General features: G+C 40.7%; 1 protein-coding gene and 1 long non-coding RNA gene across 3 annotated transcripts in view; one reads left to right on the top strand and one right to left on the bottom strand.

Annotated features, from left to right (window-relative positions):
* The window catches only part of LOC124267126 (E3 ubiquitin-protein ligase MIB2-like), a 38383-nt gene extending 15231 nt beyond the window's left edge, over positions 1-23152 (top strand). Inside the window, exons 5-19 of the mRNA XM_046702004.1 lie at positions 155-391; positions 1175-1299; positions 1514-1636; positions 2182-2286; positions 2975-3140; positions 4961-5115; positions 5561-5709; positions 6180-6336; positions 6849-7003; positions 9484-9616; positions 10591-10693; positions 12670-12761; positions 15795-15958; positions 21591-21817; positions 22404-23152. Coding sequence (XP_046557960.1) covers positions 155-391; positions 1175-1299; positions 1514-1636; positions 2182-2286; positions 2975-3140; positions 4961-5115; positions 5561-5709; positions 6180-6336; positions 6849-7003; positions 9484-9616; positions 10591-10693; positions 12670-12761; positions 15795-15958; positions 21591-21817; positions 22404-22531 — 2219 coding nt within the window. The 3' untranslated portion in view covers positions 22532-23152. The remainder of the gene's footprint in view (positions 1-154; positions 392-1174; positions 1300-1513; positions 1637-2181; positions 2287-2974; positions 3141-4960; positions 5116-5560; positions 5710-6179; positions 6337-6848; positions 7004-9483; positions 9617-10590; positions 10694-12669; positions 12762-15794; positions 15959-21590; positions 21818-22403) is intronic.
* On the bottom strand, positions 12996-14346 carry LOC124267129. 2 transcript variants are annotated; one of them, XR_006895957.1, is made up of 4 exons: positions 14303-14346; positions 14028-14132; positions 13314-13629; positions 12996-13208 (listed from the first exon to the last, which is right to left on the bottom strand). It is a non-coding gene; the product is annotated as an uncharacterized LOC124267129 (long non-coding RNA). The 2 variants fall into 2 exon arrangements; XR_006895956.1 differs by having other exon boundaries at positions 14028-14153; positions 14282-14331.
* Positions 23153-25644: the final 2492 nt, after the last annotated feature.

The following is a 25644-nucleotide window of genomic DNA, read 5'->3' as shown; positions in this document are numbered from 1 at the left end:
GAGATTTAATACATCCAAAATTCAATTAAATAACGACCCAGAAGTTGCTGGTTTGCTGATACGAATTACAAGAGCTGAATCTGAAGTCATAAGCCGTTCTACAGCTTAAAATCTGAATTACAATTATAAGTTTAATACGATTATGACGTCGCAGGCGGAAAAGACTGTGAAGGTGAAGTGAAGGCTGTTGAGGACCACCCATGTGGAACCTCGTTCAGGAGCATGGTGAAAGTCGTGTGGGATTGCGGAAACACCGGGTCGTACCCTGCTGCCCATGAGGGTAAGGTGGAGGTCAAGTTTGTCACAGAGTATCCGGGAACGTTTTACTACAGGGATCATTTGGGGCTGTTCACCGGGTCCGGAAATGCAGCAAAAGATGGAGCAAAACATGGTATATATATATTTGTTTAATTTATTTTAAAATCACTACTTAACTCAAACAAATGAAACATTTAACACATCTTTCAAATGTAGACCACTTACATAAGGTGGTAGGAGCCTCATCATTTTAAAACGTTTTCTCTGGAGCAATTCACGTCCACTCACACACATATAGTCATCTAGACGTTGCGAGAAAACGATTACACGAGACGAGAAACCTATAAAACAGTGCGAAAAAAGATAAATAGTATCGCTTTCTCGTCTTGTGTTATTGTTTGTGGTTTCTCGCGGCCGTAAACGATGTCCCCTCTCGGTCACCTTACACACAAAATCGTAAAGCGGGTTATAATCGGTCTTCAGTAACCTATGCTTGTGCGTAAGAGGCGACTAACGGGATCGGGTGGTCAGGCTTGCTGACGTGGTTGACACATCGATGCTGATGGTGTTGATCACTGGTTTGTCTGGTACAGACTCGATTATTTACAGACCGCCGCCATATAGCTGGAATATTGCTGAGTGTGGCGTTAAACAACAAACCAATCGAATCCAATTCAAACATCAAAATACATAAAGATCGTAGACGAACGCAGACACAACCAGTTGGAGAGTGGGACGATGGAACAGCTATTTCTAAAGAATTCTAAATGTGACGTTGGTGGGACATTGTTAAAGACGACGTTAAATTCAACCAGTCACATCACATGACTCACTTATGCGCCAACCATGCAGTATGGACGAAAAGCTTTAAATTCCAATATACGTATAACCAACGCCAGTACCTTTCTGCTTTTAGCACAGCGACAGTCCGTCCCCAGAGTCACGTTATCCCAGGGTGATCGTGTGTGTATACGTGTGGCCACAGAGGAACTACAACAGCTACAAGAGAACATCAATCAGTGGAATCCCGAAATGCTCCGCGTGTGTAAACATCATTTTCCTAATAACGATATATTTTAATTTTTAATTAGTAAATAAACGCGTTTCTCACAGTACATTCCATGGATAGATATTGTCCCACTTAGTCTATTCATAAATCTAGCTAATTGAGGAATTTATGATACAAATTTTAAAATGGTATAGGTCAAGTTGTAAGATATTACCACTAGAAGTCGTGTTCATGCTGTACACATAGTGCTTGCCGATGTATGGAACTGTCAAGGGCTACAAGAAGACGGGCCAAGTGGAGGTAACCTTCTCAATCAGAGGAATTTGTGAAGGAGGAACGCACGTCGTAAACGAAAAGGCGTTGAAAAAGGTAACGTTTATACTCGCTATAGGAAATGTGATAAACTGTTCTTAAACACATTTTAAATTAATCATTCACTCACTCTTGTCGTAACTCGCCACTAAGACACACTTCGGCTACTACCCGTTAAGATCAGGGTTAGTAATGGCCTCCAGTAACGTTACCCCATGCTTGTCGTAATCTTTTCATTTTGAGGCGACTAACGGGATCGGGTGGTCAGGTTCGCTGACTTGGTTGACACATGTCATCGTATCCCAATTGAGCAGAACGATGCTCATGCTGTTGATCACTGGATTGTCTGGTCCAGACTCGATTATTTACAGACCGCCGCCGTATAGCTGGAATATTGCTGAGTGTGGCGTTGAACAACAATCAATCAAGCAATCATTTCGGCTACATTCGCTACTGAGACACACTTCGTCGGTGGTTATGGGAAGGAAAACACTACCGAATCTAGATGTACACGGTTCAGACAAACCAGTGGTTGACAGTTTGAGAGCTGATATGATGCTGTTCAAAGCTGATTTGAACCCTACTCATCTTTATTTTCACAGATTGACACTTTCAAAGTTGGCGACAGCGTGCGGATCATAGCAGATGAAAATGAAATGAAACGATATCAGTTTGGCCATGGTGGATATAATCCCATTATGGCACGGGTAGGTCAATATGTAAAATTTATATCTTCATAAGGACTACAGCTGTCAAATGTATGCAAGCCTCCATGCCCTCTGTTATATTGAACTTGCTTTCAAAATTAAGCTGCAGTTACGGTTAAAATCTGGATACCACACCGGATTAAAATCCAGAACCCTTCGGAGCGTTTGTCTGAAAGGGCCGAAACGTTAGCTTGTGTGTATAGTTGGTAGGTTTATCGTTTAACGCCGCACTAAGCAATATTCCAGCTATATGGCGGCGGTCTGTAAATAATCGAGCCTGGATAATACAATCCAATGATCAACAGCATGAGCATCGATCTACACAATTGGGAAACGATGACATGTGTCAACCAAGTCAGCGAGTCTGACCACCCGATCCCGTTAGTCGCCTCTTACGACAAGCATGGGTTACTGAAGACCGATTATAACCCGGATCTTCACGATTTTGTGTGTAAGGTGACCGAGAGGGGACATCGTTTACGGCCGCGAGAAACCACAAACAATAACACAAGACGAGAAAGCGATACTATTTATCTTTTTTTCGCACTGTTATATAGGTTTCTCGTCTCGTGTAATCGTTTTCTCGCAACGTCTAGGTGACTATATGTGTGTGAGTGGACGTGAATTGCTCCAGAGAAAACGTGTAGCTAAAAAACTAAAGTCATTTCATAATTTACATGTCATTCAGACATTGGGCAAGGTTGGAAAGGTCCGTGAGGTCAACATACTCGGTGACATAGTGGTCAGTTTCGGCAGGCTTATGGCTCAGTTCAACCCTGCGTGCTGCAGTCTTGTCCAGCAACAACCAGAGGACCACCTTGGGGACCCGGATGCTGGCCAAAACACACTGGAAGGTTGCTATAGGAAGTCTCAAGACCCGTTATATGATATATACATATATTAGTACAGTGCTCACTGGTTTCACCAAAGTGGTAAACGTTTCACGCCGGCATCACTTTCCTTACCGTGAAACAGACTAGCTATATGTTATAACTGAAATACAGTTCTAGTTAAACCTTCCTCCCGCACTCATTCACTTAAGCATGAAACATGTAACAAACAGTTTAATCTAGTTAACTCGAATTAATTCGTATCGATATAATATGGGAATAAGCAATGGTCAAAATATTATCAGTTTTGGACTCGAAAACATGGCAAATCTTGTCTTAAATGATTTATCGAGTTGATAAAAGTAATTATTAATTCTGTCAGTCGTGTGTATCGTTTTCCGAATTTGAATAATGGATCAAAACTTCCCTGATTGTGTTTAATTTGAACAAAACGATGTAGAAATCAATTTAGTGTACCTAAAATATTTGCGGATTTGGATTAATATCAGGGACTCTTAAGTGTGTCCTTTCGTAAAGATGTATACGAAATTATAGCATCTTTGATAGTTTGGTTACATTTACAAAACTCAAACCTCGAAGTCTTGTGAACTACTCAGAATATCTCACAAATAACGCAAATTAAATCTTAGCCCCGTTAGTGATTATGCTAGTAAGTTGCACTGTTTCACTTCGGTGAGTTGAAGTTAATGGATACTGTAATCATAGTTTTACCAGAAATTATTGAGAAAGTTGTTTCGGCAAATATCTAATACATGCATATAAACTATAGAAGTTTTACTTCAATGAATATGTTGAGATGTTGATTCTCTTACAGTCTAAGTGTCTTTTGAGTACTTTGTGAGACCTCCTTGCTCTGCAATACACGACTGAATGCGCCTTGGTACACTACCGATCAAAGTTTGTAGGAAATCGTGTGACAGCATATCCCAATATTCGACCACTTCTTTCTTCATATCCTCTATATTTCTAAGTCCTTTTTTGGTTTATTCTGTCCTTCATTAGTCCCCACACATTCTCAATAGGGTTAAGATCTGGGCTGTAGCTGGGTCAGTCTAACACGTGAACATTTTCGTCCAACAACCACTGTTTTGTGCAGCCCGCAGTGTGGTTTGGGTTGTTGTTTCTTGGTAGTTATAGGTTTTACGGTATCTTTTGTCCAAATTTTCACACAGTTTGGAAAAAGCCAGACAGAACTTACATCAGAAAAATACATTATCCCAATTTTGATTTTCGTGAGCCCTACGCCAGTTAAAATGTCTTTTTCAATGGTGAAGGAATTCCGCGCTTTTTCACCCGTTAAGTCTTTGTAATTCATGTCTAAGGGTTTGATTACATACCTGAGGACTTCCTTTATTAATCATCTCGTTTCTGATATTCTCAATGCTTTTCAAGTTTCCCCTACTCACAATCTGACCAAGTCGCCGGCGATCCGTACTTACGGAACTTCCTTGGCCTCCCTGCCCCTGTTTTGTGCTCGATCCCAACTCCTGACTTCTCCAAGGTTCTGTATGCTGTAGACAGAGAAATGTCATGTCTACCAGCAAACTCTTTTGCATTAGTCACACCCCTTTCAAAATCATCTAGAACCAGCTTTCTTTTCTCTTCTGCTGTCAAATCTGACATGTCAAACATGGACGCCGTCTGCTACACCAGGGAGTAAGCTTCATTCTTAGCCTACAAGAGTTGCCTCCCATATTGAGTACCTTACTACATAATGTAACACTTATTTTAAAATTCTATTATCAGTATTAGGGAACAATGAGTTTCTCAATAATTTCTGGGGAAACTGTAGTTATGGTGAAACGGGCGCAACATGGTTTCAGGGCACCTCCTCTCTGACGTGTTCATACCCACCATCGTGGACGGCAGGCCCACGACAGACAAAGACCTGATTGCAAAGGCAAACGGAATGTTTGATGCCTTTTCCATGCAGAATTTCAGCCTCTTTATGATGATTTTTAAGTTGGATGCAAGACTGGTAAGTACAGGCCAACACAGCTTTGGGGCAAGACGGTGAGGTAAGTTATGATTCACGTGCATCTAGGGCAAGATTATGTGTGTTTTTCATTTACAATTTTGTGTGAGAAAATAACAATAACTAATTTTATCCAATGCCGTAATTCTTGTATTAGACGCCAGAGATCCAATACACTCCCGTCTTTAATTAACCCAGGTCATAAGCTCAGTCCAAAATGGAAGCTGCGTTAATACAAGCCAATTATGTTTGGTGTTTCATTGGGTTTTGTCATGATTGATGTTACTGTCAGTAAAGGATATCAATTGCATTTGTTGGCGTTCTTCAGCTGATGAAAGTCAACAAATACAACTTTAATCCTTAAATGAACCACAGTTGGCTTGGTAGTGTTCATCTGGACGTGGTCATCCGTTACTGTCTATATTCACTGTTCTTTCCTTTCAATTAGAAAAATATCATTCATAATGGAGTAACGCCCCTGACACTGGCCTGTTCCAACGGCATTGTCGACGTCGTGAAGCAGTTGCTGGATGAAGGCGTGGACATCAACCAGCCGGATGCGGGACTTCAGACGCCCTTGCTACACACCCTTTTCAAGTGATACTCACTGCCTCATATCTTATATGTTTAGTCAGTGTCGAATTTAAACGACAAAACGTATGTGTTTTCAGTGCTGGTGTTACTGTGTATTTACTCAAATGCGGGTAATTGATGACGACATTTGTCTTAGGTCAGATCGCGCGGGGTTATTCGTTGATTGGTTGATTGGTTGAGCGAGCGAGTGAGTGAGTGAGCGGAGAGGAGCGGGAGTTTTTTATTTTAGCGTTTTATTTTTATTTTTTATTTTAGTTTTAGTTTTTGTTTTTTAATTCAGTTGTTTAGTTTTAGTTTTGCGCCACTTTTAGCAATATTCCAGCAATATATTGGCGGGGTACACCAGAAATAAGCTTCACATATTGTGACCCATGTTGGGAATGGAATATGTGTGTCTTCGGCTGTAACCACTAGACTATACCAACGCCCCAGATCAAGTCTAAGATATTGAACTGAAACACTTACTGCCACAGGGAAAGAGATGCTGTTCTCGAAATGCTGTTGGCGCGAGGCTGCGACGTGAACAAGGCGGGACAGCAAGGCATCACTCCGTTACATCTGAGTGTCATAAATGACAAGACAGCATATGTGAAGCTTCTGGTGAAGAAGAAAGCAGATGTCAACATTCGGGTAAACTGAAGCACAAATCTATCCAGCCACTTAAGGAAATACGCTACTGATTTGCAACCAATTACTTCACCCGTAGACACGTGAAGATCTTGGTTAGACTTGGACTTCAGTACCCCATGCTTGTCGAAAGAGGCGACTACTCGGGTGGTCAGGTTCGCTGACTCGGTTGATGCATGTCATCGTATCCCAATTGTGTAAATCGGTGCTCATGATGTCAATCACTGGATTGTCTTACCCAGACTCGATTATTTGAGACATACCATATACAATTATTAACGGTATATCAATCTTTACCAAATCAGATCTTTTACTCACATAGATACCTGCATCAAGCTCAGCGACAATTAGAGAGTAAACAATCTGGGTGCCGTTGTACAAAGCGATCTTAGAGCTAAGGTGACCGTTACTCCCATGCCTTAACATAGACTTAAGGTAGTCTTAGTCTATGGTTGTTTTGTACCCTGACCGATTCATCTACCTCTGAGAATGTATGCTGTCTGTCTCTGTTCAAGGACCAGAATGGAAACACGCCCATTCATATTGCGTTACGAATGGGCAGAAAAGACCTGGTGTCCATCATGCTCGAAGCTGAACATATTGATCACAGAGTATGCAACAGAGGCAACTTCAACAACCTACAGCTGGCATCATTGATTGGAAACCCTGAGTAGGTTGATCATAATTGGTGATCTAAACATATATACATGTATAAGCTTGACCTTCTAGCGCCTGGCAGTTTGTGTACTTCTTAATCAGTTGAGAATGAAATCGATTGCATACTGAAACAGACCAGGGTGAGATAGTGTAGCTCTTTTATCATGAGACTTCTCCAAGAAAGCGCCGCCTAATCGAACCCACCAATAACGTTTCGTATTATTCTTGTCCGTTGATATTTTTGATTTTGATTACCAATGACCTTTACAAGAGTCATATTTTGACTGGATTATAGGGTCAGTTTGAAACGTTTGTCAAACATGGTGCCTCACCGTCTGGTTGTTTTCTTTTCCTGGCAGCAAAGCATTGAATCATCATCATATTTGTCAAACTATTCTAGTATAAAGAACTTATTCCAATGCGAAACATATATCCATACACTTGAAAATAGAAACTTAGTTAGATCGATGTGTAAATTGCGTATATCTCGCCATGATTCCAGGGTTAATCAAAAACGTACAACGTAAAAGGACAGTCAATGATAATTCCGATGTAGAATCTATTTGTTTGCACTGTGATATGAATGTTGTAGAAAATGAATACCATGTTTTCTTTGTCTGTAATAGATATTTTCTGCTCCATAATGAATACTTTTTGTCCATCAAAAATTATTGTAAATCTAGTTTAACTTTGGCAACAAATATTAAAGACATCTGATGTATATATACTCCTCAAAAGAAGTTAAGGGTCACAAGTATTTTGGAATATAAGTAGAAGATATGGAAATAAAATTGTGACAACCAATGACAAAAACAAAACCTCAAGCTCTAAAGAAACGAAAACACAAAACAAAAAGTGAATTGTTTAGCACAACTTTATTCCACAATTCATCGAAGTCAAGTACCCCAAAATCAGAGTTCACACAAAGCCAGAAATCTTTAGTAACTCGTGTAGCCACCGTTAGCATGGATGAATTCCTGACCCTGTTGACACATGCTATTCATTAAACGCCTAAAAAATTGTTGGGCGGTTGCTGCCCATTCTGCGACTAGTCGTTGACCCAGTTCCTGTGGGTTGATGGCAGGGACGTGATAAGCTTGAATTCTTCGTCCTAGCTCATCCCAGGCATGCTCAATTGGTAACAAGTCGGGTGAATGAGCAGGCCACACCATGTGCTGAACGTTCTGCTGCTGCAGAAAGTCTGTCACCACCCTGGCACGATGGGGTCTAGCGTTATCATCCCGGAACCAGGCCCCTGGTCCAAGTTGACGAAGCAGTGGCGATAACCAGAGGTTGAATAATCTCGTTGAGATATCGAAGACCAGTCAAATTCCCATTGACGATGTAGAGAGCAGTTCTGTGGTGCACTGAGATATCCGCCCAGACCATCACACTTCCGCCTCCGAAAGGTAAACGTTGAGCAACGTTGACGTCAGCATACTTCTCTCGTTGGCGACGATAAACACGGGCACGACCATCATTAAACTGGAGTGTGAAGCGGGATTCAGCAGAAAAGATTGTCTGTGCCCACTGATCACGGTTCCAACGAACATGCCAACGACACCAATCTCGACCAGCTCTTCTGTGCCGCTCAAGTAGTGGTGGTCGGACTGGAGAACGTCGAGAACGCAAACCTCGGACACGTAGACGATTTTGAACTGTCTGATCGGATATGTTGGTGCCACGGCCAGCTCTCAGCTGATCCCGAAGATGTCTTGCGGTCACAAATCGCTGTCGCAGAACCATCACCATCAAGTAGCGATCATTGTGGGCTGTTGTTGATCGAGGTCTTCCGGAAAGGGCCGATTCTGGACAGCATTTGTTGTCCTGAACCCCTGCCATAGTCACCCGATAACACTTTGGCTTACATTTAGTCGCCTAGCAACTTCTTTGGGTTTGACCATCTTGAAGCCAACCTATTGCCCTTCCTCTGTCTTGGATGCTGAGCTGTCGTCTGATCATCTTCAAATTTCAAATGAGGCCGATTTGAAAATGCTTGGTCTTTTTATTGTGAAAATGTGCTTGCATAAAATGACATCCATGGACAGCACGTGTAAAATGTGCATTAGGTGGCATAATGGTTGTTTCGCTGATGAGGGTCAGTTTAGTGTGGCCGAGTTCAAGAAGTTCTAATTTACGGTTAGATTTGACAGTTACCTAATGAAACGGGTAATGATAACTTTTGTCATGAAGTTATGATGTCTTCAGTCCAAATAACAGCCATACAGAAAGTTTCCTGTCCCTATTTGTCTCAAAATTGCCCATTCTAATTTTGATGTCCACATTTCGTTTGACCCTTAACATCTTTTGAGTAGTATATATTACGTTTAACATCTATATATTTGCTAAAAATATTTAGCTTAAGATCTTCTAAACATAGTTTTGGTCATGTGACAACGACTGTATTCATTACAATACAGTTGTACTATGGGCTATGTGGCCTAAAATACGGAATAAACTTGACTTTGAGTGCTTCCTTTTCTATTATTGCAGACTTCTCAAAAGAGTGATGGATGTGACGCCCCTCGACGTGGTTGACGTTGGGATGGTGGACACGCGGTTCACAGCGTTGCATATTGCTGCTAACAATGATCATACCGACTGTGCCAGAATTCTCATCGAAAAGGTAAGACAGATATTTGTACATGGAGATGCCATACAGTAGGTCTTGTATTCTACATCTTCCACAAGCAATTTGACTAACTAGTTCATTTCTACAAACCATGTATTTTGCACATGTAATTCTCGTCAAGATCCGACAATGGGCCGGAGATAGAGATAAATACTAATAATATGCAACATGTGTATAGTACCCAGTAGATGATTAGACAGTTAAACACTCTAAGGCTCCTCACAGAAAGATGAATAGATGAGTGTAGGCTGATATAAAGAGATGAGTTTTTACGCCCATTTTCAAAAAGTGTTGAATTTCTCAGGGGTGATGGAAGATCGTTCCACAATGTTGCTGCAATCTTGATGAAGCATCTGTCACCAAACATTACAGTTCGTGTTATGGGCACAGTTATCAGAGATGCAGATTGTGATCGAGGAGATCGAGCTGGCTCATAAGGAATGACGAGTTCCTTGATATATATAAGTTGCGGCAGTGTTGTGCAAGACTTTGTGCGTGTACATCAAGATCTTGTACTGACAAAGGAAATTTTTAATGGCAACCAATGCAAGATCTTCAGATCGGGTCATGACTGATTCCAATGATCCATTCATATAATTTCCATCGCTATTTTGCCTTTTACGACCGCTTGATTCAGTTTTAGCGGATAATCCAATGAGTGAGTTTAGTTTTAACAATATTCTAGCTATATGGCGGCGGTCTGTAAATAATCGAGTCTGGACCAGACAGTCCAGTGATCAACAGCATGATCATCGATCTGCACAACTGGGATACGATGACTTGTGTCAATCAAGTCAGCGAGCCTGACCACCAGATCCCGTTAGTCGCATCTTACGACAAGCATGGGTTACTGAAGATCAATTCTAACCCGGATCTTTATGGGTCGCGGATAATCCAGACTGGGTGTACTCTGGCGTTGATGTATATATTAATATGTTATGCTGACACTAGATGTGTTTGTGTTTCAGGGCAAGGCGAATGTGAATGCACAAAACACCCAGGGCCTGACACCTCTCAGTCTTGCCTGCTCCAGGCTCAATGACACCACTGTGGCTCTACTCTTAAGAAATGGTATGTAAACACTTGATCCTGTTATTAATAACACTTATAATATGATTCTTGGTAGTTGAAACCACTTGTTGAAAATACACACACACACACACGCACGCACGCACAAACACACACGCACAAACACAGAATTCTCATTCTCTGTATGGGCAGTAGGCGTATGTATACATAACACCCCCAGTCTGCCTCACCCATACCCGCAGTACCTTCTATCAAGACTAGTGAGTGAGTTACGTTATCACCATTATCCTAGCCATATGGGGGCGGTCTGTAAATAATCGAGCCTGGTCCAGACAATCCAGTGATCAATAGCATGAGCATCGATCTACCCAATACGCAGTAAGATGACAAGTTTCAACCAAGTCAACGAGCCTGACCACCCGATCACTTTAGTCGCCTCTTACGAGTGGGTTACTGAAGATCAATTCTAACCTTGATATTCACGGGTCTCTATCAAGACTAAACGTTGTCGGCAAACCTAGATCCTGAAATAAGCATTGTTCTAGGTTCCATTGTTTTCTTTGTGTGGTTACATTTTCTTTTAAATACGGTAACTAACATTTTCTAACCGGGTGTAAATATTAGCCTAAAACTGCTTAAAACAAATGTCTCAGAGGGATCACTCAAAATGAACATTTCTAAATACACGGGATCTACTTGTTGGAATAAAAAATGGCTGCCTGAAAGGAATCAGTTTGATGTTCTGAATGTTGCCTTATGCCTTTTGTTTATATTCCCTGTGTATGCCACCCGTGAAGATTCGGGTTAGATTTGATCTCTGTGTATGCCTCAGATGGGTTTCACAGTGAAGCGGGTTTGATGGGAGGAGAAAGAGTAATAAGGTTCTCCCTGTATTGCATGCCATGCGTTAGGTGGTTAAACTTCGACGACGTAACGAAGTCTCGATTCACATGAGATGTGGTAGTCACAAACTATCAAATCCTATATTTACATGCATGGTACAGCATCTGAACACAGCGTGTCCAGCGTGCGTACCTGTTTAAATGATAAAATATCTTAACTTTTTGTGGTGAGTTGCCAAATATGTTTGACATTTGCTGTATGAATCTACGTGACGTGAATGTCTTGTACAGATGGAGGCTTATTCTAGTTCTAGAAACTTACCTGTTTTAATGGTTAGGGCCTAACCCTGTTAAAATAGACTGTGACCAAATTAACAGATTTAATGTTTTTGTTAGTATGTTCTTTTTAGAAATAAATATGCGTGTTTTGAATCACTTACAGAAACCTATCCTGACTCCCAGGTCAGGGTGTTGCATGGTCTTAGGCAGAAGCGTTGCACGGTCAGACCGAGGCAGAAGCGATGCACGGTCAGACCGAGGCAGAAGCGATGCACGGTCAGACCGAGGCAGAAGCGATGCACGGTCAGACCGAGGCAGAAGCGTTGCACGGTCAGACCGAGGCAGAAGCGTTGCACGGTCAGACCGAGGCAGAAGCGTTGCACGGTCAGACCGAGGCAGAAGCGTTGCACGGTCAGACCGAGGCAGAAGCGTTGCTCTGTCAGACCGAGGCAGGAAAGATGCACGGTCAGACCGACGCAAAATGCGTCGCACTGTCAGACCTAGGCAGAAGCGTTGCACGGTCAGACCTTAGGCAGAAGCGTTGCACTGTCAGACCGAGGCAGAAGCAGTGCACGGTCAGACCTAGGCAGAAGCATTGCACCGTCAGACCTAGGCGGAAGCGCACAAGCACTGCAGGCAGACCTTGGCAAAACCATTGCACCGTCAGACCTAAGCAGAAGCGTTGGATAGCCTGAAAAGCATTGCGCTGTCAGCCTAAGAAAGAAGCGTTGGATAGCCTGAATGTCCAAAGAAAACAAAACCGTCCCAAAACTGAACACTGTGGTACTCAACGTCAGACTGTGCGAATCAGACTTTATACCATCCGCCTGAACTTGCATGAAATCTTCCTGACAAGTAAGATATGAACCAGTTCTTGTCATCATCATTTCTTCCCAGGTGCTGACGTCCATGTCGCCGACAGTGCAGGGGATACGCCGCTTCACTTCACGATCCGTCCACCCATGGACCTGGCTTTTATTAGGTTTCTGGTAGGGAATTCTACCAATATGCATCACCTTTATCCCACAGTCTATAACACCCAATACAAATACACTAACACATACTACACCTACAATAACACCTATTATACCCACCCTAACACCAATACAGCTAGGTAACGCCCATTATACCTACAATAACACATAATTTACTAACAATAACACCCAGTATGTCTACTGTAAAACCTAATCCACCTACAGTAACACCTATCACACCCACCATAACACCTAATATACCCACCATAACACCTAATATACCCACCATAACACCTATTATACCCACCATAGCACCTAATATACCCACCATAACACCTAATATACCCACCATAACACCTAATATACCCACCATAACACCTAATATACCCACCATAGCACCTAATATACCCACCATAGCACCTAATATACCCACCATAGCACCTAATATACCCACCATAACACCTATTATACCCACCCACCATACATAATATACCCACCATAGCACCTATAACCCCCATATACCAACCATATACCATAGCACCTAATATACCCACACCATCATAACACCTATTATACCCACCATAGCACCTATTATACCCACCATAACACCTATTATACCCACCATAACACCTAATATACCCACCATACACCTAATATACCCACCATAGCACCTAATATACCCACCATAGCACCTAATATACCCACCATAACACCTAATATACCCACCATAGCACCTAATATACCCACCATAGCACCTAATATACCCACCATAACACCTATTATACCCACCATAACACCTAATATACCCACCATAACACCTAATATACCCACCATAGCACACCTAATATACCCACCATAACACCTATTATACCCACCATAACACCTTATACAGGTATACCCACCATAGCATATAATATACCCACAATAACAAATAGTTACAATACCCACAATATACACCTGTAACACCTAATAACACCTAATCTACCTTCATAACACCTATTATACCCACCATAACACCTATTATACCCACCATAACACCTTATACAGGTAAATACCGCCTAATATATCTACAATAACAAATAGTTTACCAACAATAACACCCAGTATTCCTACTGTAACACCTAATCTACCTTCATTAACACCTATTGTACCCACCATAACACCTACTATACCCTAATACCATACCCACCATAGCACCTAATATACCCACCATACCACCTAATATACCTACAATACCCACCATAACACCTATTATAACACCTATTATACCCACCATAACACCTAATATACCCACCATAGCACCTAATATACCCACCATAACACCTATTATACCCACCATAACACCTATTATACCCACCATAACACCTAATATACCCACCATAACACCTAATATACCCACCATAGCACCTATTATACTAATATATCTATAATAACAAATACCTTACACCTAATAGTAAAACGCCTAATATGCCCAATATTCCTACCAATAACACCCAGTATTCCTACCATAACACCTAATCTACCTTCATTAACACCTATTGTACCCACCATAACACCTATTATACCCACCATAACACCTTATACAGGTAAATACCGCCTAATATATCTACAATAACAAATAGTTTACCAACAATAACACCCAGTATTCCTACAGTAACACCTAATCTACCTTCATTAACAATTATTATATCGACGTAAACACCTGATATTCCTACCATAAAATCTAATAAACCTACATCAACACCTTAGTAGACGTACATAAATCAGAGGCTGTGTTGGAGTACCAGTTTTGTGGCTATGTAAAGCTTCCAAAAGTGAATCGTCGCATAGGCTGACTTTCCCGAAAGGAAGCCGTAACTAAACGGCTTTACTAGAATGTAACCAAACTACAACGGTTCCAGCTGGAGGTAAAACACAAGAAATGGGCATCCCCATAGGCACCAATTCGGCTCCCCTCTTTGCGGATCTGTTTTTATGCTTTAATTCTTAATCGTTCACTAACAACTGTACAATTGATTCTGCTTTAAGTAGTGATTTCCTATGAATATGGAAATGATTTTGTTGCTTAAATGTCATTAAACGCTACTTTTCGTTGAAGTAAACCTTTTGGCAAGGACACGCTCGTTTCCCTTCTTGCCTGTCCTTACATATGTGCAGATAAAAATGGTTAAGTCAGTTAATCGTAGTGAGGTATTTTAACCTTTCATGGAGTATATTAAAATGTAGTCATTTGAACCGTTGATAAAAGCCAAGTTCAAGTCAAAAGATATTCATTGTATGAAAGGAATCCGGCATATATACATGAGGGTTACAGTGGTAAAGGAACGTTTCTATATTTACATAGATATTTAACTTGGAAGCGGGCTGTCTGGTGAATACTCGGTGAAGGCTTTGGTGTGAGCTATTTTCATAATGTTTTGTTGATATCTCACAGGCGCGAGCTTTTATATGTTATGACAGTAAATAAACTGTTTATATAATTTCATTTGTCTATTTCACCACACGTTCTTCTTACCGAGTCACTTTCTCAGTTCGATACTTAAAGCAATGTCATTATTTAGCGTTGACACAATTTCTAACTGTGATATATAGATATGTCGCTTGTCACAGACAAAACTCAATGTCTTGTTTTATTGACACCTGTGTGTCTGCCTGCCTGTCTGCTAATGACAATATTCAATACACAACTGCGATCACTGACCACATGCAATTTGAACTTAACACCAATCAGGCTATACACCATAAACAAAATGCATTGATTTATGGCCCGAGTTCGGTCTCTGTCACATTATGTAATTACACAGACAGGCAGGTGTGATATTTGTCACACAGACATGTTATGATGTCTGTTGATTTTAATTATGTTTGATTTTGGTTGCATGTGACCTTTAAGCATTTACAATTCGTTTTTTAGGAAGATATCTTTTTGCTAATGCATGCTTTGTATACAAAGACCTCTGGTATAGTCCGGTAGACGAGGAATTAGGAGAGTCTTGTGGGGCCGGCCCCTTATGATGTACATATTGAAGTTAACACTTCTTGTTTTAGGGGGTTCCGATATCTGACGACAACCAGGTGCGCGTCAAGATAGCGTGCCTGCTGTTACAGAGCGGGGCGAGTGTGTACAGAAGAAACGCCCAGGGTAAAACAGCCCTTGACTGCAACGAGAACTCGGCTATCAGAACAGCTGTGATGACATTCTCGGAACAGATGTAAATGAGTTTATGATATCTCTCATTATTGTAACGGATCATGTAATCTTATTTTATCAGTTGTTGTTCGTGTTGTGTGTGGTAAAATCTTCGTGATCTGGATATAAGCAGTGTGGATGTATGGACTGAGTGTAGTCATTTCACCATATCTTGTGACTGAAACTGTATACAGATAAACTTGATTAATCTGGAAACGTGGCTTTCCGGACATGATCTGGTTATAAGCAGTGTGGATGTATGGACTGAGTGTAGTCATTTCACCATATCTTGTGACTGAAACTGTATACAGATAAACTTGATTAATCTGGAAACACGGCTTTCCGGACATGATCTGGATATAAGCAGTGTGGATGTATGGACTGAGTGTAGTCATTTCACCATATCTTGTGACTGAAACTGTATACAGATAAACTTGATTAATCTGGAAACACGGCTTTCCGGACATGATCTGGATATAAGCAGTGTGGGTTTATGGACTGAGTGTAGTCATTTCACCATATCTTGTGACTGAAACTGTATACAGATAAACTTGATTAATGTGGAAACACGGCTTTCCGGACATGATCTGGATATAAGCAGTGTTGATGTATGGACTGAGTGTAGTCATTTCACCATATCTTGTGACTGAAACTGTATACAGATAAACCTGATTAATCTGGAAACATGGCTTTCCGGACATGATCTGGATATAAGCAGTGTGGATGTATGGACTGAGGTAGTCATTTCACCATATCTTGTGACTGAAACTGTATACAGATAAACTTGATTAATCTGGAAACACGGCTTTCTGGACATGATCTGGATATAAGCAGTGTGGGTGTATGGACTGAGTGTAGTCATTTCACCATATCTTGTGACTGAAACTGTATACAGATAAACTTGATTAATCTGGAAACACGGCTTTCCGGACATGATCTGGATATAAGCAGTGTGGATGTATGGACTGAGTGTAGTCATTTCACCATATCTTGTGACTGAAACTGTATACAGATAAACTTGATTAATGTGGAAACACGGCTTTCCGGACATGATCTGGATATAAGCAGTGTGGATGTATGGACTGAGTGTAGTCATTTCACCATATCTTGTGACTGAAACTGTATACAGATAAACTTGATTAATCTGGAAACACGGCTTTCCGGACATGATCTGGATATAAGCAGTGTGGATGTATGGACTGAGTGTAGTCATTTCACCATATCTTGTGACTGAAACTGTATACAGATAAACTTGATTAATCTGGAAACACGGCTTTCCGGACATGATCTGGATATAAGCAGTGTTGATGTATGGACTGAGTGTAGTCATTTCACCATATCTTGTGACTGAAACTATATACAGATAAACTTGATTAATGTGGAAACACGGCTTTCCGGACTTGATCTGGATATAAGCAGTGTGGATGTATGGACTGAGTGTAGTCATTTCACCATATCTTGTGACTGAAACTGTATACAGATAAACTTGATTAATCTGGAAACACGGCTTTCCGGACATGATCTGGATATAAGCAGTGTGGGTGTATGGACTGAGTGTAGTCATTTCACCATATCTTGTGACTGAAACTGTATACAGATAAACTTGATTAATCTGGAAACACAGCTTTCCGGACATGATCTGGATATAAGCAGTGTGGGTGTATGGACTGAGTGTAGTCATTTCACCATATCTTGTGACTGAAACTGTATACAGATAAACTTGATTAATCTGGAAACACGGCTTTCCGGACATGATCTGGATATAAGCAGTGTGGATGTATGGACTGAGTGTAATCATTTCACCATATCTTGTGACTGAAACTGTATACAGATTAACTTAATTAATCTGGAAACACGGCTTTCCGGACATGATCTGGATATAAGCTGTGTGGATGTATGGACTGAGTGTAGTCATTTCACCATATCTTGTGACTGAAACTGTATACAGATAAACTTGTTTAATATGCAAACACGGCTTTCCGGACATGATCTGGTTATAAGCAGTGTGGATGTATGGACTGAGTGTAGTCATTTCATCATATCATGTGACTGAAACTGTATACAGATAAACTTGATTAATCTGGAAACACGACTTTCCGGACATGATCTGGATATAAGCAGTGTGGGTGTATGGACTGAGTGTAGTCATTTCACCATATCTTGTGACTGAAACTGTATACAGATAAACTTGATTAATGTGGAAACACGGCTTTCCGGACATGATCTGGATATAAGCAGTGTGGGTGTATGGACTGAGTGTAGTCATTTCACCATATCTTGTGACTGAAACTGTATACAGATAAACTTGATTAATCTTGGAAACACGGCTTTCCGGACATGATCTGATATAAGCAGTGTGGGTGTATGGACTGAGTGTAGTCATTTCACCATATCTTGTGACTGAAACTGTATACAGATAAACCTGATTAATCTGGAAACACGGCTTTCCGACATGATCTGATATAAGCAGTGTGGATGTATGGACTGAGTGTAGTCATTTCACCATATCTTGTGACTGAAACTGTATACAGATAAACTTGATTAATGTGGAAACACGGCTTTCCGGACATGATCTGATATAAGCAGTGTGGGTGTATGGACTGAGTGTAGTCATTTCACCATATCTTGTGACTGAAACTGTATACAGATAAACTTGATTAATGTGGAAACACGGCTTTCCGGACATGATCTGATATAAGCAGTGTGGGTGTATGGACTGAGGTAGTCATTTCACCATATCTTGTGACTGAAACTGTATACAGATAAACTTGATTAATGTGGAAACACGGCTTTCCGGACATGATCTGGATATAAGCAGTGTTGATGTATGGACTGAGTGTAGTCATTTCATATCTTGTGACTGAAACTGTATACAGATAAACTTGATTAATGTGGAAACACGGCTTTCCGGACATGGACATGATCTGGTGGATACTGAGTGTAGTCATTTCACCATGTGACTGAAACTCGAACTGATAAACTTGATTAAGCCATTTCACCATATCTTGTGACTGAAACTTTCACCATATACAGATAAACTTATACAGATAATCTGGAAACACGGCTTTCCGGACATGATCTGGATATAAGCAGTGTTGATGTATGGACTGAGTGTAGTCATTTCACCATATCTTGTGACTGAAACTGTATACAGATAAACCTGATTAATCTGGAAACACGGCTTTCCGGACATGATCTGGTTATAAGCAGTGTTGATGTATGGACTGAGTGTAGTCATTTCATCATATCTTGTGACTGAAACTGTATACAGATAAACTTGATTAATCTGGAAACACGGCTTCCGGACATGATCTGATTATAAGCAGTGTGGATGTATGGACTGGAGTGTAGTCATTTCACCATATCTTGTGACTGAAACTGTATACAGATAAACTTGATTAATGTGGAAACACGGCTTTCCGGACATGATTGATCTGGATATAAGCAGTGTGGGTGTATGGACTGAGTGTAGTCATTTCACCATATCTTGTGACTGAAACTGTATACAGATAAACTTGATTAATCTGGAAACACGGCTTTCCGGACATGATCTGGATATAAGCAGTGTGGATGTATGGACTGAGTGTAGTCATTTCACCATATCTTGTGACTGAAACTGTATACAGATAAACTTGATTAATCTGGAAACACGGCTTTCCGGACATGATCTGGATATAAGCAGTGTTGATGTATGGACTGAGTGTAGTCATTTCACCATATCTTGTGACTGAAACTGTATACAGATAAACTTGATTAATCTGGAAACACGGCTTTCCGGACATGATCTGATATAAGCAGTGTGGATGTATGGACTGAGTGTAGTCATTTCACCATATCTTGTGACTGAAACTGTATACAGATAAACTTGATTAATCTGGAAACACGGCTTTCCGACATGATCTGATATAAGCAGTGTGGATGTATGGACTGAGTGTAGTCATTTCACCATATCTTGTGACTGAAACTGTCACAGATAAACTTGATTAATCTGGAAACACGGCTTTCCGACATGATCTGGATATAAGCAGTGTGGATGTATGGACTGAGTGTAGTCATTTCACCATATCTTGTGAAACTGTATACAGATTAACTTAATTAATCTGGAAACACGGCTTTCCGGACATGATCTGGATATAAGCAGTGTGGATGTATGGACTGAGTGTAGTCATTTCACCTGGATATCTTGGATGACTGAAACTGTATAAACTGTATACAGATAAACTTGATTAATCTGGAAACGTGTCTTTCCGGACATGATCTGGTTATAAGCAGTGTGGATGTATGGACTGAGTGTAGTCATTTCACCATATCATGTGACTGAAACTGTATACAGATAAACTTGATTAATCTGGAAACACGGCTTTCCGGACATGATCTGGTTATAAGCAGTGTGGATGTATGGACTGAGTGTAGTCATTTCACCATATCTTGTTGCCGAAACTGTATACATATATAAACTTGATTAATCTGGAAACATGGCTTTCCGGACAATTCGGTTCACCAGAATGTAACCACACTACAACGGTTCCAATTGGAGGTAAAACATTAGAAAAGAAATTGGCATCCCCATAGGCACCAATGCGGCTCCCCTCTTTGCGGATCTGGGTTGTTTTTTAAACAGTGTGGACGGATGTACTGAATGTGGTCATATAACCGTATCTTGTTACCGAAACTGTGTACAGTTAAACCCGGTTTGTCTGGAAACATGTCTTCCCGGACGTTTCGTATAAGTGTTTCTAAAATACATGGCCTACAAAATAGTCGATAAACGGGAAGTTTTGAATCTGGACATTTTCTTTGGAAAAAGAGAGTTGTACCAAATGTATATAACCGTGTAGTGTTGCTTAGTGAGGATATATGCACTATATGTGCCGACTCTCTGAGGCTCAGTATTCATGAGCTGTATAGCTATATAGGTATAAATGGGCGAATGTATTCCTACCATGTACAAATGATATTAACACAGATACTGACACGAGGATGAGGACTAGTGTGTTATTAACGTGATGTACGTGCAGTGCATGCTGCTGTTACTGCTGTCGCTGAAATGGGAGAGTTTAAACCATGAACGAGGCGAGGTTCCGGCGTTGGACGAATAATTAAACAGGCATACATAATGTGTATTTCTACCAGAGAGTGCGTTAGCTGGATTTTAAGCAGTTTACATTATATTCCACCACTATCAGGGAGTGGACACCAACAGTGAATCAGTATTGTCGAATCGTACAGTGCAGGTTATTACTATGGCGTTTGGTAGCTTTTATATACACACATGTGAAGTTTATTATTGATGTCCCCCGACATGGTATTGCTGGGTTGTTGATAAAAGCGGCGTAAAACTAACCTCACTCACCATTTACATTGTATCTGTGAGGGAGATGTGTGACATCGCAATGCTGTAACCACTCCCCTGTCATCTGTTTAAAAGATTTAATTCTCTTTTACTGACTGACTGAGTTTGGTTTTACGCCGATTTTAGCAATATTCCAGCAACATCACGGCGGGGAACACCAGAAATGGGCTTCACACATTGTACCCTTGTGGGGATTCGAACCCGGGTCTTCGGCGTGACGAGCCAACGCTTTAACCACTAGGCTACCCCACCGCCCCTAATTCTCTTTTAAAAATATGCAACTGCAATGTTTTGATTAAAGGGGACGGTCATCATCAACTTCAACAGCAGTATCAGCTTCAACGTCTACTCAGCCCGAGACGTCAGAGGCAGACAGGCCAACTATATCCCTTCCTTGCTCCAACTGTTTGACCAGAACAGTGGACATTCGACTCAAACCGTGTGGTCACAGGTTCCTGTGTAGCGAGTGTGTGGCTACCGTCAAGCAATGTCCCTGTTGTAGACAGAGCTTTGAGGACGTGGAGGAATGTGGCTACCGTCACGGAACGGGTACCAATATGTCCCTGTTGTTGAAATCTGTGACATTCAGTTTTACTGCTTTGAGGACGTGGAACCTGCTTTCGTCAATATGCAGGATGTGAAAAATCGTCTAGACCCTACAGATACGAATGAATGAGTCCATATTCTTGACGGAACGGGTACCGCAGATATCGTATGCAGTACCCTGGTACATTTCAGTTGACCCTCATCTGTGATATCATTCTTATTTGTCTTTACCGTTCTCCATTTCTGCTGACTGTACGTATTTTATACGCGTACCGAAAGTACCTTATTTCGTCATCAATCACGCTGAACCGATGCTTTCTCGTCACTGCTCTATAGAGTAAGTGGTGAGTGAGCATAGTGGCTTTTAGCACCAGAAATGGGCTTCACGGTTTGTACCCATGTGGGGAGTCGAACCCGGGACTCCGGCGTGACGAGCGAACGCTTTAACCCCTAGGCTACCCCACCGCCTCTGCTCTATAGATATGACCCATCACTAATATATGTGCTGTTATGATACATGTCTTTTAATAATTGGTTATCATATGGTTATCGTGTGTATTATATGTTATCCAGGTTCGGATCACACAGATCAATCATGTAAAGTTCAGTGAACTGTCAACTTTGGGGCAGGACCGAACCAGGCAGATACGTCGATGTCAACAGAAGAACAGAAATATACAAAGCAATATTTGTTGAAAGCAGCAAAGTCGCTGTAATTACAAATTGTATGTTTTTTTATCAGTATTAATGAGTTACTTGTAAAGTCGAATGATTTTATTTTCTACCAAATACATCCATACCCTCCACTGAAACTAAACAGAGGACTAACAAACTATATATCAGACTAGTGCTTAGACTTACAATGACAGTCATTAGTATTCTGCGTATCATTCTTGCAGATGCTATATGTTACAGATCTGACCCTAACTTATGTGGTTTCATATTCAATTGAAATGACTCAAAGTTGAATTTTTATTTTTATATTTAGTACTGTTTATGTACGTGTGTGACGTATTTCATCGCCGTTGTAATGTCAGTTTAGTTTAATGTCATCTGGGACAAGTGTTCATTACCCTTAGACTATGTCTGAGATATGAACTATTGCATCAAGGCTAACACGTGTTGCTTTATTCACTTGGTACCTGTGAAGATGGTTGTTTATGCCTTTAGTAATGTGTCAGGTTGCTTTTGTTTGATGTGAGCAGATTCTATTACTGAGCAGACACGTAGTGAACTAAGACAGGGACGAAATTATATAAACTTCTCAATCACTTTTTTGAAACACGCATGTACATATACATAAATAATTTAGTTAAGCACCCCCTGACATATCCCACGACTGAATGAGCCCCGATCGTAACCCTTTGGGGCATATCTGGGACATGGTTGGTCGTCATGTGCAACAAAGGGGTCCTCCTGTACAGAACCTGGCCCAATTGGAAGCTGCTTTGCTTTGGTCCTTCATGGGATCAGGAGGCTGGCAGGGGATATGAGGAGGAGGTCTAGAGTGCTGGCTGTCATACAGTCACAGGTTACACTCGGTATTGACCTTAAATCGTGTAAGACACGCAAAATGACATTTTGAATGTTCACATTCACCAAGAAATTCAACATCAAACATTCCAGGGCCACACATGTACAGACATGGTTTTGTATGAAAATCAGGGTGTTTTTTAATGAGCAATTATCATCATACAATCAACATGGATTCCGATCATTTTGTCGATTTTTATGAGTCAAAGGATCAGAAAAGTAATGGTTTTCCATCGTGGTCACCACGAGAAGTTTTATGTATGTGTTGCAAACGTATCATTGCAGAAATACAGGGGGTCAGGGATGGAAATAACTTTAAAATTGCTAGTGTACTCCGGAACAGTGGCACATGTAAAATCACTTGACCTGATAATTTTTCCACTATACCGGCCATTTTCTTGTTGATTTTTAAAACCGAAAAACATAAATAACATTGGAAAGTCAACTGGACACCGGTACAGTGTGATATACAAATTTGCTTGCCCGACAGAAAAACGCACTGGACTCGGACGTCGGGCAATGGGTTATTTCCACCCCTGCCGGGGTGCTTAATTAAGTTCTTATATAACTACGCAATATAGAGAATGACGAATGACCTGTTAAAGTCTATGCTAACGTTAGATTGCCACATACATCGATATCTCTGGTTTATCCATGCAAAGTGTAAGACCTCGCACTGATATATACTCAAAGCTGACTCCATGTGGGCACTATGGGCTCACATCCGTACTACGCTCAGACCATCCGTACTGTTTGTGTTCCTCATCTCCAAATTCAGCTAGCAAGACAATGCGTGGACGGAAACAATAAATATCAGCAAAAAATATGTTGTTTTTTCTTTAATTTTGTAATTCATTGTTTGCCATTTATTTTTCTCATTTGGTAATTATCTTTAAATCAATTCATGACGTAGATCAACTCGCTTTGTCTAAAAGAAAACAATCTTTTAAAAATGTAGATGAAAGAAATCGAGCTGATCTGACTTTTTGAACTGGACTTGAATGTGCATGGATAAGAATATTTTATATTCTCAAGGGCATACATTTCCACAGTGGCTGAGAAAAATAAGATAAGAAAACATTTTGTTATAATTCACTTCCGGGTGAAAATTCAAATTGGGCGGGAGATGAGAAACGGGCAAAGCCTCGGACAGCCTTTTCTCCAACTCCGTTATCTCGATATTTCGGTTAAGACGATGCCACTCCAAGCAAAATCTCCTTCGAAATATGGCTTATGACGTCACTCCATGTTGTATTCAACAGCTGTGTATGGAGTAAGTTACACATTAGTGTATTCATATTTTTGACACGAAGTCTGTCTTCATAATGAACGTCCCGTAATGTCCAACTGGCAAATCTACCCATTTACCCAAAGCGAGGGGTTATTACAACATTGGTTAGTGGCTGATTCAGTAGCATAAATACATTGATATGTTTTGAATAATATTGCTTACTTCAATAATGTATGTCAGTAATTTTTTTAGAAATAAGTTTCTATGACATTTTCAGTTGTAAATATGTTTGAACATTTTGTAATGGTCATTATTGTCATTCTCATGTCATCATTCTTATCTTGGAATCTTTAAAGCTTTCAAGAAAACAACTGGCTTTGTTTTCATTTCTGTTATTTTCATTTCATGGAGTTCTTCTATCTGGAGAAAGCACTTGACCTCCGACCACACCACCGAGGTACTGTTGCTCACCATTCACATTCCAAGCATGTTGGATGTTATGTGGGAGTGAATTAGAGAAATATGTAGACGCTGCAGTCAAGTTATATCCTGCTGGAGAATAGTATAGTCGGGGAAATAATGCCACACCAAGAAGGAGATTATTGTTACTTGGCATCTGTAAAATTCATATGCATTTACTATGAAGAAACATTCATACTTGATATCATTCAAACGTAAGCACGCCGAAGACTCGATTCCCCACATGGGTACAATGTGTAAAGCCTATTTCTGGTTCCCCACCGTGATATTGCTGGAATATTGCTAAAAGCGGCGTAAAACCATACTCTCTCACTCACTCAAAAGTTCCTGAAGTACCTACAGAGATTGGCCGTATTGCCTTAAGACGGAACAGATCAGTCATACCACAATTCATATTTTAATTAAGCTACATATCAGCCATAACTCCTGTATCTAACACAACGAAAACGAAAACCGAGACAAAGACCGACAATCGTCCGGGCAGACAAGGTGACACACAATGTGTACAACACGTATTCAAGGTGAGGTGAGGTGAAATTGGGTTTAACGTCGTGCTTGAGAATAT

The sequence above is a fragment of the Haliotis rubra genome, unplaced genomic scaffold (genome assembly GCF_003918875.1).
Source record: "Haliotis rubra isolate DU_JTF1 unplaced genomic scaffold, ASM391887v1 Scf13, whole genome shotgun sequence".
In the NCBI taxonomy this organism is placed as follows: domain Eukaryota; kingdom Metazoa; phylum Mollusca; class Gastropoda; order Lepetellida; family Haliotidae; genus Haliotis; species Haliotis rubra.
Note: the sequence above shows the minus strand (reverse complement) of the source record. Positions and strands in the feature narration are given on the sequence as shown.